Consider the following 13,655-nt stretch of genomic DNA (forward strand, 5'->3'; position numbering starts at 1 on the left):
ACAGGATGGTATCCTGAGTGCTTGTGACAGCTCTCAGCCAGAGGCTGCTGCTGGCTTCAGGGGGCCCCACTGCAGCCACCTTGTTGTCACCCTGCTGGACCTTGCAGCTCATGTCCCAGCTCTCAGGAGGTTCACAGTATTCCCTGGCATGCATAAGCAGAGTAGGAATGCCAGCCTGTTGGTATCGTGAGTCTCTCAAAACCCACTGTATGGCTGTCTGATTTATTCAAAAGCCAGTTTATCACATACTGAGAATAAAGTGAGTCCTGTGTATACAACTGAGGTAAAGATCAATGGCTGATTACAGTTCTCAGCATTAAAAAAATGAGGTAGTGGTGAAAGTCAGCAGCTTCTGTCAACCTAGCTCCATTAGCTAACATTAGCTCAATTTGAGGCTGTCGGGGTGGGCTCCTCCCCAGTGAGAAGGATCCAGTGCTGGGAGCCAAGGACATTTAAATATGCTAGTATTAGCTAAGGATCCTCTACAGCGCAAGATCACTATCTTTCTTTTCCCTACCCTTTATAAAACACAGACACAATAGTGGAGCCATGTCTATTTGCCTTTGATGCCTACTTCAAAATTCAAACTCCCAGTGTGCTCATCTCCCAGGCAATTTGCTTTAATGTACTATATAGGGAAGAAACTTTCCCCTGAGTTTGCAATATTATATAAATCAGATGTTTTATAAATATCAACTTACAAATGCGTGTGTACGTTTAATTTAAATTCTGTGGTAATTCTGCTGATGTTATGGCTTCTGAGAACAGCACTTGATGTGTCCATATTAAAGGAGGTAAGTTCAAGCATGACAATGAGGTTAAATATATGGCAATCGTCTTGAAGTGCTGCAGTACTTAAGTGCAGTACACTTAAGACTATCACAATATTATATGTAGCTTGCAGAATATATTTTAAGAGCTAGTTATTAAACACATTTCTTTATAGCCCAGGTTATAATTAATCTCTGGCATTTCATAGAAACCATAATAAATGCTGACACTAGGAGACACACTGCCTGTGCTGTGATCCAGCTTGACAACACCTGGTTTTACGGTTTCTGTTCTCAGTGTCTTAGCCAGAAGCAAGTGCGGTGTATTGATGTGCAGCATGTTTTACTGCAAGGGGGTTTGGAGATGAGAAAATCTGTGATTATATATTTATTTATGCATGAAGCACAACCCTAAGCTTTTTACTAACATAGGTAATATTTTGGTAAGAAATTTCTTGTAATTAGTTCTTAAGAATTCTCCATTTTCTATATGCTTGCTGTGTATCTAATCTTTGGTTTTAAATATTCAGTCTTAGCATGTAGACTCAAGCAAAATGTCTCACACTGTTGATAAGTACTCTCCATGTCTAAGTATAAAGCTTTGCAGACAGATGGGAGCAGCACAGTTTTGGGAAAAAATAATTTCTGTGTGTCAAATGCATAGTAACATTTTTGGCTATTTCCATATGAGTATTAAAAAAGTTTTGTGAACAAAAACTTCTATGGAGACTGAGAATCCAAAGTTTTGGCTCTGGGCATCTTACAGTCTGATTGCTTGCACAGGGTGGAATATGGAGGTGATCGAGATGCAGATGAACCTAGTGAAAAACTGTGTATATTGGTTGGGGAAGATGTTGGGGAGACTGGCTGTGAACTCTTGAAAGAGCTAGATTCTCTGTAATGTTTTGTTCTGCACAGGAGAAAGTTTACTGCATAGCTGTTGACACACAGAGCATCATGTGCATTTAAGTAAAGCATCCCCTGCTATCACCTGATCGTTTTCCCCTGAATACAGGCGTCTGTCTCCTCAAGACAAAATGATTAAAAAAAAAAAATCAAATAAAATAACATGCAAAATCTTTGCCATAAACCAGGAAGGGTTTCTACAGGACACACAAAGCTTAGCTGACATTCACAAATAGTACTGAAAAGCCGCCCTTAAAAACAGCTAGTATGACAACGATGGCCACATTTTTCAAGTAGTGAGTCTGTTTTCTCCCCAGAAATGAAAGCTTTCTGTTAATGCTCTCTCTTCTATATGTCATAATTTCTCATCTGTCCTCTCCTAATATGACTGGAAGCTATCCGTGTGGCTATAACTAGAGCCATAGATTTCCAGTATTAAAAGTGGTTTTGCTTAAGTTCTTGTTTAGCATACCTTTGTAAAATAAGTAAGGGGAATAAAGTTGTGTTTCAAATTTGTTACAATTTCTGCTATTCAGTGAAACTTTCTCTCGTGGGCTGTTTTTACCTATGTGTGGACATAAAGGATTTATTTTTTCTTAAATTACCTAGTTTGAGTTACTGTGCCACTGCTTTCAGACTTTGGGATTATAGACTGGTGCAGAGGATAGCCAATGGCCCTAGACTGATGTTAGGAAGACTGAGCACAATAGTTGAATGTCTGATATAGTACAGTGGCTTTTCTGCAACTTTAGACAAAAACAAATTAAAAGCAATTCAGTTATTCAGTTGTAAATAACTGCTCGCTTCCTGATATGTGGGGTTTTTTTTTTGAAGGTGGATGAATAGTGTCTGTCTGCTACATAATCAATAGAGTTAAAATCCCTGGCCACTTATTTCCTGTGAAGTGATTAAAATCCACTTAGTACATAGATTAGGCTGGCCATACCGCTCCTTTGCAGCAATATGTCAAGGTAATTATTAGACGGTTTATGAAGTGCTGAAATGTAAATGGTCAGCATAAATCTTCATAGAGTGTATTTTAATAGTTTTATTCCATTCGGAGAACAAATGGAGTCAAGCTTTGGCTGGCCTTCTCATACTTTTCTCCAAACTTACATAGCCGTATAGCTCTTTCATCTTTCAAGGGCAGCTTTTCTTAATAGTAAGAGATGCTGCTGAAAGGATACAGCTGCGGATGGTTCTTCTCTGATTGGTGATGTGTAAGGGGCACAAAATATTTGGTGTTGTAACTTCTGAACAGCCATTCTGCACATAAAGGGAACAAAAACTCTGCTGTTTTCTCGACCTTCTCTAATAAATCTTCACATACAGGAAATGTTTAATTTTTGAAATCTTATTAGATTTCAAATACTAGACTTAGCCCAAGGTCTAGTATTAAGTCAAAATTCAGTCCTTGCTATTTCTTTCTCACTATTTGGTTTATTTTCCTATGAAATCAAATATGCAGTTTGAAGCCAACAACTTCTAAGCCACATTGTCTCTGGAAGAAGCATAACTACAGTTTCAAGACACAGGACTGTTGATGCCATGATAGGTCATCATCTCTAAATCCTACTCCCAAAATGAGGGAGGATTTATCAAACAGTTGATAAATTTTATTAAATCAACAGGTAGAGTTGGAAAGTACCCAAGCATGAAAAATCTTTTATTGGAGCTTCAAAGCTGGTAGGGTTTTTCTACTACATTACTACTTAGTACTTCCCCCTAGACATGTTGTCTTGCTGAAGTCAGTTATGTTGGTTTTCACTTTACGTGTTTGTTTTCCTGTGATTACATATTATTTTCTTTGATGGTTTAACCAGTATTTGAAGGAAGTTACAAGAGATTTGTAATTAAGACAGTGGACTGAAAGCCAGCTTGAGTTCTGTGGTATCTGGCTTGATTGTGAGTTAGGGTGTTATAAGCATGGCTGATGCATTTGTGTTGGTATTTTCTTGCTGGCTAAAGTGGGTGCAAGTATATTTGCCTATTTTTTCTATTTTCAGAATGTGTACTTCAAAACAAGCTGTGTTATAACGTGTTTTTAGACATTTGGGTATTTTTTTGGCAGCGTATTCCTGATTGCTGTTTCTTATTGTCATGTTCTCTGTCTTTGAAATAAAAAAAAAAAAAAGAAATGCTGATACAATTACACATCTTTTTCCTTAGGTAAGCTTATTCTTTGTTGCAAGCCACACCAGGGTGCTGTCTGTTTAGATCTGAACATAATTTAGAAACATCCTAAGCAAGTGCTGATAGTCCCCAGTCAACTTCCGAAGACAACACAGTGTTTTTAAAAGAGTTTGGAAAGCACGAAAAATAATAAATTGAAGATACTGTTGATTTCAGAATGAACAAATGACTGTAACTTAATAGACTCCTCCCATTTTGCTAGTTTGTGTTGACATAACTATTTGTTTATTCTTCTGTCTTCAGATTTTCATGTAGACATCTGTCCTCTTCATATGGGAAAAAAGAAACATTCTTGTATGTGTTACATGAAGTGTTCTGTGTTCAAGAATATTAGCGGCATGGCAGACAAAGCTCAGTGTTCTTTAAAATCTGCTCAGAAAATAGCCTGGAATACCTATAGTGATCTGTTGTTTGTGTTGTTCTGTTGCTGGCAAAACAGTTATTTGGTGATGATACACTTATTTTAAAATCAATGTGCAAAGCATCAATTCCTAAAAATCCATTTAGAGCTCTAACTTTGCAGAATATATTACTTTGCCAATAAAGTTGGCTAACTCAGGAAACAATGTATATATTCTGTGGGGTTTGCCGATATTGTATGATAAGCAAAGATATGGTTTAGCAGTTTACTAAACCTGAACAGCCACTGGCCCTTTTTGTCCTAGAGAGAAGACTCCTGGGGCTCAAATAAACCATGAATGCTTTTACTGCCTTTCTCACTAGATGAGAGGATACATTGGTTCTCCAGACTTGTACCCTAATGAATTAGGCTCACAGCTATATAAGCTTTAAGCGGACTGTTTACAAATTTTTATGAATTTTTTTGAAAGCATACCTCTTGGTCTGAAATAGTTTTATTATTTGCTTTTTAGTTCAATTTTGTTGGGAAATTGCTTGGACCAAGAGGGAACTCCTTGAAGAGGTTACAAGAAGAAACAGGAGCAAAAATGTCCATCCTCGGGAAAGGATCCATGCGGGATAAAGCTAAGGTACTGTGTCTTGATTCTGATTGCAATTAGTGTCAAAATACTTGCGCTTTAGCTGTTACATTTAGATTGTCTATATACTTATTAATGACTTCAATTAATATACCTAATTAATAGACTGACTACAAGGCTAGTTTGTTTTTTTCAAGTTGCATCAGTTGTTTAAATATTGCTGCACAATACTTGCTTCCCATATAATTGTAGACCTCCACAGTTACTGTGTTACCAGTCTTACTTAAATAACTTGCCTAAAATAGGAACCAGCTTAAAGTTAATTTGTTCTGAGAGAAGTCTGTTTCTCCTGGGAAAGTATAGCTCGTATACATTACTGCTGTGGGACTTTAAAAAAAAAAAAAGATGGAGTATTTATTCAGGGCATAATTCTAAAAAAAAAATATAACAAGGTGAATGTTCTGCTTAAATGTGTGTAAAAATACACTAGAGATAAAAGAAAAAAAAAGTGTTTAAGTTTTCTTTAAGTTAATCTAAGGTGTTTGTAAGTAAGGCAGCCTCACATGTATCTGACCCAGTGAACAAGTAGTGATTGGATTGCAGTGTCTTACTTTACAGTCTGTAGAAGAGCAGTGTTACAGCTAACAGAAATAATGACTGCTAATTTCACTGGACTGTATATTGTCTTCAGTAATGTACCTTACTCAGCTTCCCTTTCTGTCACCTCTGTCGTTCATCTCAATAGCTAAAATAATGAAAGCAATAATATGCCAGAATAAAGGGAAGACTAATCAGGATTTTATGATTGGTATTATTTGGTCTTGCTGGTGCATATAAGCAGTCACACATGCATTATGAGGTCTCCAAGCATAACACTGAAAAAAAAGCAACACCCCACAAACCGGATAAATTAGGCACATGGAATGTATTCCATTTTTTCAGAGCTTTCTTTATGACATTGGGCATACTGACACCTGAGTTATCTGTTTAACACTATATTTTATGATAATATTTAATACAGTGCAGATTTTATTTTTAGGTATTGACAAGTAAAATATTTTATGACTTTTGGCTTATTCCTGGAATGATAAAAAAATGACTCCCTGGATGACTGAATGCATGTGCTGCTACGTAGATGTAATTTGCATCAGTACTGCATCTGCCAGCTCCATTCTCAGCCACCCACTCAGATTATTACTGCCAAGAGTAGCAGTTGCTCAGACAGGGGAGTGCGAAGGGCTTGTTACCAGCTGATGATGTTTAAATGCACATAAGTAATAGACTTAAGTCCTCTGATTTTGAGATCCATCACTTTTCTTATCATATGATTAGAATTTTATCTGATCATAATGAACAGTGCCAGCATGCCAGTTATTACATTCACCGTGAGCATGGTATTTTTTCTCCTGTTCGTATTTAGTCCTTATGCATAATCTCAAATTAAGTATGAGCTTCTTGGAAACTCATGGGAATCATGTAAAAAATTAAGTTCTAGGGTAAAATAGCATTAATGCAGCAGTGATGAAAGCAACTTCTGTAGAGGAGGCCTCATAAGTGACTGTTATCTTAATCCAATTTAGACATTACTGGCTGAAAGGAAAACAAAATCCCTGTATAATTACAGTGCTAGATAGAAATTATCTGATCTGTGTGCATCACTGTTACGAGTTCCAAGGAAAAGGGGCTGAGAGTGACCATGGGATGGGTTATAGTTACAATTAGCATTTCAGAGAGGATATTCTAGGTTGCACTACCGGTAAAACTTAAAAGATATTTGAATGTGAGCATAAATAATAGCACGAATTGCTACATTGCTAAGAAAAATATAACTTGCTCTGGCTAGAACAGTTTTCTTACCATAAACCAAGCCTAAAAATCCAATTTATGCAGTGATTTTTTTTTACGGTTTTAAATTTAAATTCAAATTACTAAGTCTGGAGGCTTGAGGTTGTTTCCTATGGTGCAAGAAATCAGCTTATATATATTGGCGGATGAGTCTTCCTTCTGGAGGAATTTTCAAGATACATCTGTGTAATTTTTTTCTGTAAGCTAGAGTTTCCTTAAAGCTATCTATATTATACCATGAACCATTATAGTCCGTAGGCAGACTGCAGGCATGTGTGGTTTTCCACAGCAGTCCAGCACAGCTAGGTGCTGAGCTGTATCAGAACAGTAGAAACAAAATTTCTGCTGGAAAATCCTAAATACATTTGTGCCCTAAATCTGTAAATACTTAATGTTTGAAAAGAAGCGATCCACTGATTTGGAGGTTTTTAGTGCCAGAATAACAGTAGGCAAATGCTTGGCTCTACAGTGAGCCACTCTGGCCATATTCTGTAATTCTGGGAAGATGGAGGGACAGTTTCCAGTTCTGGGAAGCAGACCCTGGTCAAGGGAGGTGTCCTGGGTTCAGCAGTAGCAGTCATGTTTTTTTTTTCCTTTGTGCTAGCTGGTGCAGTGCTGTGTTTTGACTTCCAGCCTGAGAACAGTGTTGGTGAAGCCGATGTTTTCAGTTGTTGCTAAGTGATGTTTACCCTGACCAAGGACTTTGTGAGGCTCATGCTCTGCCAGGGAGGAGGGGAAGCCGGGAGGAAGCAGAGACGGGGCGCCTGACCCGGGCTAGCCAGGGAGGTATTCCATACCACAGCACGTCATGGCCGGGGTGGGGTGTGACTGGGAGTTACACGGAAGGACACGGGCTTCCGGGTGGAACTCGTCTTCTTGGCCGGTGGTATCGTATTCTCTTCCCTTGTTATTTTCCCTTATCATTGTTTTAGCTGATAGTAGCGGTGGTGATTTGTGTACATTGGTTGCTGGACTGCTCTTGACTCAACCCGTGGGAGTTGCAGTGCACTTTTTTTTTTCGATCCTCCTCCCCGTTCCTCTGGGAGTGGGGGAGAACCCCGGGGGGGGGGGGGGGACGGGGACGGGGACACGGACCTCGATTGTTGTCAGCTCAGCACCACTCACTGGGAGTGAGTGAATGAGTTGCCTGACTGGGTTTAAACCACGACAGTTCCTTTTTGGCGCCCAACGTGGGGCTCGAGGGGTTGAGATAAGAACAGATCTGACTGGATTGATAGTCACTCGTCACAATGCTGATTTATTGGCTCTCAAGGTTGTTCCTCTTGATCTCACAGTTTCAGTATATAGTATCTTACGTCCATCCGGTATTTGCTGTATTAGTGTTTTTCAAGTGTGGGCCTTGGGCTAAGGTTTTTGTCCCATTGTACTTTATGGTAATGACTTGTAATACAATAGAATCATTGATCATGAAACTGATCTGGCTTATGTTCCCGGTGTGGCTTATGTTCACCACCTTTATACTTTGGGAGGTATATGATGGAGGTGCTTAGCAATTACACATCATTTTCTCCTTCTCAGGTGCTCAACCTGTGAAGGAGACATCCTTTTACCCTCCCAGTCGTCCCCCCAGACCATTTACATTTGAGAGTTTTGAATTTTTTGAATGGCCTTTTAATGCTGTTGAGACTTGTTTGCTGATGGTGATGGGAATCACCATGCTAGCACACATACAGAGTGTGTTTTGCCCGCTACTGATTTCAGGAGTTAAGCAGAGTCAGGTTTGGGTCTTGTCTGGGGTCAAACGACGATGTAGGAGGACCGAGAGATTTTCCCTGAGGCTGGACAGCCATGAGTGGCAGGGTGTGTGGGATAGTATGGGCAAGTATCTAGGTCAGTGGGCCCCTCCAGTACTTTGGAATTTCACTACCGAACAACTGCAAAATCCAGAAGAATTAGTAAAACACTTAAATGAGGTGTGTGGTCATTCTGGCCATACCAGAGATGGACAAATCACGGCAACGTGCTGGGGCTTGGCCTATGCTTACAGGGCCTTGCTGAACACTATCCAGCACCTTCAAAAGGAAAAGAATGTCGACGGATCTGAGGGCAAAGCAACAGTCGCTACTCAAACTTTGGCTGCAATGAACTGCGCAGCTACCCCAGTGGCAAGTACAGCAGCTGCTCAAACTTCAACTGCAACAGACAGCGCGGTTACCCCAGCTCCAAGCACAGCAGCTGCACCAACCCCAGCGACAAGTACAGTCATTACTCAAACTTTGGCCTCAATGAACAGAGCAGCTACCCCAGTGGCAAGTACAGCAGCTGCTCAAACTTCAACTGCAACAGACAGCGCAGTTACCCCAGCTCCAAGCACAGCAGCTACACCACCCCCAGCAACAAGTACTCAAACCACAGTGATAATCACTGCAGCCAAACCAGAGGACCAATTCGTACCAATATCGGTTGCCCCTGTACGCAAGAGAACAAGCAAAAAGGAGGCAAAAAGGGTGAAGCGAGATGAAGAACCAATGAATTCACCACCCGGTCCAGAATCTGATCAGGAGTCATCATCACATGACGAAGAAGAAGAAGAAGAGGTAACTTCTCGACCTTGGACCTCAACCGAGCTGAGGAATATGCGAAAAGATTTTACCCGTCAACCAGGGGAGCACATCATCACCTGGTTACTCCGATGCTGGGACAATGGGGCCGATGGTCACGAACTAGAAGGTACAGAAGCCAAGCAGCTGGGATCACTTGCTAGAGAAGGGGGAATTGACAAAGCAATTGCAAGAGAGAAAAAGTCCCTCAGCCTTTGGAGGAGGCTCTTGGCAGCTGTGAAGGAAAAGTTTCCGTACAAGGATGATGTTACGAGTCGTTCGGCCAAGTGGACTACTATAGACAAAGGCATCCAGTCTCTGAGGGAATCAGCCATCGTAGAGATGCTCTGTCACATCAAGCCGAATAATGGGGATACACCTATAGATCCAGATGAAGTTGAATGTACACGACCCATGTGGCGAAAACTTACACGGAATGCACCGTCATCATATGCCCATTCATTGGCAACAGTGACCTGGAATGACATAGTACCACTAACAGTGGATGAAATGGTTCATAAACTCCGAGAGTTCGAAGACAATCTCACCCCTTCCATCATCTCAGCTGTGAAAAAACTGTCCCAGGACCTCAAACAATTGAGGGACGATCTATCTGATTTATCCAGCTCCTCACGTGTACCAACACACGTCTCAGCTATTAACAAAAGACGTCCTATTGTTCAAGAGAGGAGATACAGAAGGTATACGCCACGGGGTACCCTATGGTTTTACCTGCTGGATCACAGAGAAGACATGACAAAGTGGGATGGAAAACCTACTTCAGCTTTGGAGGAACGGGTGAGTGAACTGAAGAGGGGAGCAAGGGCCAAGACTGATCGTCCCATGAGAGCTACGGCTTCAGTCTCTGGTGAGCAGTTTCCCAGATGGAATGGAAGAGCTGATTTTACTCCAGCTCCTGTGATAACGAAGAATAATCCCTTTCAACACGACTTAAGTGTCCAACGCTGTGACGACCATTAGAGGGGCCCTGCCTCCAGCCAGGTGGAGGTAGGGGACAATCGGATTTACTGGACTGTGTGGATCAGATGGCCTGGCACATCAGTCCCACAGAAGTATAAGGCTCTAGTAGATACCAGTGCACAGTGTACCCTGATGCCATCAAGCTGTCAAGGGGTGGAATCCATCTATATTTCTGGAGTAACAGGAGGATCCCAAGAGTTGACTGTGCTGGAGGCTGAAATCAGCCTGACTGGGAGGGAGTGGCAAAAGCACCCTATTGTGACTGGTCCAGAGGCTCCATGCATCCTCGGCATAGACTACCTCAAGAGAGGGTACTTCAAAGACCCAAAAGGGTACCGGTGGGCTTTTGGTATTGCTGCTTTGGAGACTGAGGAAATTGAGCAGCTGTCCACCTTGCCTGGTCTCTCAGAAGATCCCTCTGCTGTGGGGTTGCTGAAAGTTGAAGAACAACAAGTGCCAATTGCGACCACAACAGTGCACCGGCGGCAATATCGCACCAACCGAGACTCCCTGATTCCCATCCATCAGTTGATCCGTAGACTGGAGAGTCAGGGGGTGATCAGCAGGACCCGCTCACCCTTCAATAGCCCCATATGGCCAGTGCGAAAGTCTAATGGAGAATGGAGACTAACAGGAGACTATCGTGGCCTGAATGAAGTCACACCACCATTGAGTGCTGCCGTACCGGACATGCTAGAACTTCAGTATGAACTAGAGTCAAAGGCAGCCAAGTGGTATGCCACGATTGATATTGCCAATGCATTTTTCTCCATTCCTTTGGCAGCAGAGTGCAGGCCACAGTTTGCTTTTACTTGGAGGGGTGTCCAGTTCACTTGGAACCGACTGCCCCAGGGGTGGAAACACAGCCCTACCATTTGCCATGGACTGATCCAGACTGCACTGGAACAGGGGCAAGCTCCAGAACACCTGCAATACATTGATGACATTATTGTGTGGGGCGATAAAGAAGAAGAAGTCTTTGAGAAAGGGAGGAAAATAATCCAAATCCTGCTGAGAGACTGTTTTGCCATAAAACGGAGTAAGGTCAAGGGACCTGCACAGGAGATTCAGTTTTTGGGAATAAAATGGCAAGATGGACGTAGACAGATCCCCACAGATGTGATCAACAAGATAACAGCAATGTCTCCACCAACTAGTAAGAAAGAAACGCAAGCTTTCTTGGGTGCAGTGGGGTTCTGGAGAATGCACATCCCGAATTACAGTTTGATTGTAAGCCCTCTCTATCATGTGACCCGGAAGAAGAATGATTTTAAATGGGGCCCTGAGCAACAACAAGCCTTTGAGCAAATTAAACACGAGATAGTTCACGCAGTAGCCCTTGGACCAGTCCGGACCGGACCAGATGTAAAAAATGTGCTGTACACTGCAGCTGGGGAGAACGGTCCTACCTGGAGCCTCTGGCAGAAAGCTCCAGGGGAGACTCGAGGTCGACCCCTCGGCTTTTGGAGTCGGGGATATAAAGGATCTGAGGCCAGCTATACCCCAACTGAGAAAGAGATACTGGCAGCCTATGAAGGGATTCGAGCTGCTTCGGAAGTGATTGGCAGTGAAGCACAGCTCCTCCTGGCACCCCGGTTGCCCGTGCTGGGCTGGATGTTCAAAGGCAGGGTCTCCTCTACACATCATGCAACTGATGCTACATGGAGTAAATGGGCTGCACTAATTACACAACGAACTCGAATAGCAAATCTCAGTCGTCCAGGCATTCTAGAAGTCATCATGGACTGGCCAGAGGGCAAAGATTTTGGAATGTCACCAAAGGAGGAGGTGGTGCGTGCTGAAGAGGCCCCACCATATAATAAACTGTCAGAAAGTGAAAAGCAGTATGCCTTGTTTACTGATGGCTCTTGCCGTATTGTGGGAAAGCATCGGAGATGGAAGGCAGCTGTATGGAGTCCTGGACGACAAGTTGCAGAAACTGCTGAAGGAGAGGGTGAATCGAGTCAGTTTCTGAGGTGAAAGCCATCCAGCTGGCCCTGGACATTGCTGAACGAGAAAAGTGGCCAGTACTTTATCTCTATACTGACTCATGGATGGTGGCAAATGCCCTGTGGGGGTGGTTGAAGCAATGGAAGCAGAGCAACTGGCAACGCAGAGGTAAACCCATCTGGGCTGCTGCACTGTGGAAAGATATTGCTGCCAGGGTGCAGAACCTGGTGGTGAAGGTACGTCATGTAGATGCCCATGTACCCAAGAGTCGGGCCACTGAGGAACACCAGAACAACCAACAAGTGGATAAAGCGGCTAAGATTGAAGTGGCTCAGATTGACTTAGATTGGCAACATAAAGGTGAATTATTTTTGGCCCGGTGGGCCCACTACACTTCAGGCCATCAGGGCAGAGATGCAACATATAGATGGGCCCGTGACCGAGGGGTGGACTTAACAATGGACACTATTGCCCAGGTTATTCATGAGTGTGAAACATGTGCTGCAATTAAACAAGCCAAGCGGTTAAAGCCTCTTTGGTATGGAGGACGATGGTTGAAGTATAAATATGGGGAGGCCTGGCAGATTGACTATATCACACTGCCACCAACCCGCCAAGGCAAGCGCCATGTGCTTACCATGGTGGAAGGAACCACCAGGTGGCTGGAAACACATGCTGTGCCCCATGCCAATGCCCGGAACACCATCCTGGGCCTTGAGAAACAGATTTTATGGCAACACGGCACCCCAGAGAGATTTGAGTCAGACAATGGGACTCATTTCCGGAATAACCTTATAGATATTTGGGCCAAAGAGCATGGCATTGAGTGGGTATATCACATCCCCTACCACGCACCAGCCTCTGGGAAAATCGAACGGTACAATGGGCTGTTAAAAACTACACTGAGAGCAATGGGTGGGGGAACTTTCAAGCATTGGGATACACACTTACCAAAGGCCACCTGGTTGGTCAACACCAGAGGATCTGCCAACAGGGCTGGCCCAGCCCAGTCAGAACTTTTGCATATTGTAGAGGGGGACAAAGTTCCCGTGGTGCATATGAAGAATTTGCTCTGGAAGACAGTCTGGGTAATTCCTGCTTCAGGTAAAGGCAAACCCACTCGTGGGATTGCTTTTCCTCAGGGACCTGGATATACTTGGTGGGTAATGCGGGAAGATGGGGAAGTCCGATGTATACCTCAAGGGGATTTGATTTTAGGGGAAAACAGCCAGTGAACTCAATTGTATGCCGTTGCCTGCTGTGTAATGCTTTTATAGCCCATCAACTAGATGTCTCCAGGTCACCAGCGACTGGCCCTGACTTCCCTCCAGCCATCATCCCAACAGAGAATGAACTTTGAACATCATGGACCGAATGGACTCGGCAGCATTATAGGGATTGGTCCATGCACTAAGAAAATGATCTTTTCCTCTTGGTCTGTATGTATATGGATGTATATATGTGGGAGAGCGATGGTGTATTGAAAATGTGGGATCTGAGCACGACGTGAA

The 13,655-nt window shown here is 42.9% G+C and overlaps 1 protein-coding gene across 3 annotated transcripts in view; it reads left to right on the top strand.

The window, feature by feature from the left end:
- Positions 1–13,655, top strand: part of KHDRBS2 (KH RNA binding domain containing, signal transduction associated 2) — a 372,356-nt gene that overhangs the window by 114,784 nt on the left and 243,917 nt on the right. For all 3 annotated transcript variants that reach the window (XR_009744596.1, XR_009744595.1, XM_061460561.1), the window contains exon 3: positions 4,742–4,858. Coding sequence is in view for 1 of the 3 variants with exons in the window: in XM_061460561.1 (XP_061316545.1) it covers positions 4,742–4,858 (117 nt within the window). In the remaining 2 variants the exon portion in view is untranslated. The remainder of the gene's footprint in view (positions 1–4,741; positions 4,859–13,655) is intronic.

The sequence above is a fragment of the Pezoporus flaviventris genome, unplaced genomic scaffold, assembly GCF_033815535.1.
Source record: "Pezoporus flaviventris isolate CSIRO_AGI_PZ_B2104156 unplaced genomic scaffold, CSIRO_AGI_Pfla_v1 ptg000031l, whole genome shotgun sequence".
Lineage (NCBI taxonomy): Eukaryota > Metazoa > Chordata > Aves > Psittaciformes > Psittacidae > Pezoporus > Pezoporus flaviventris.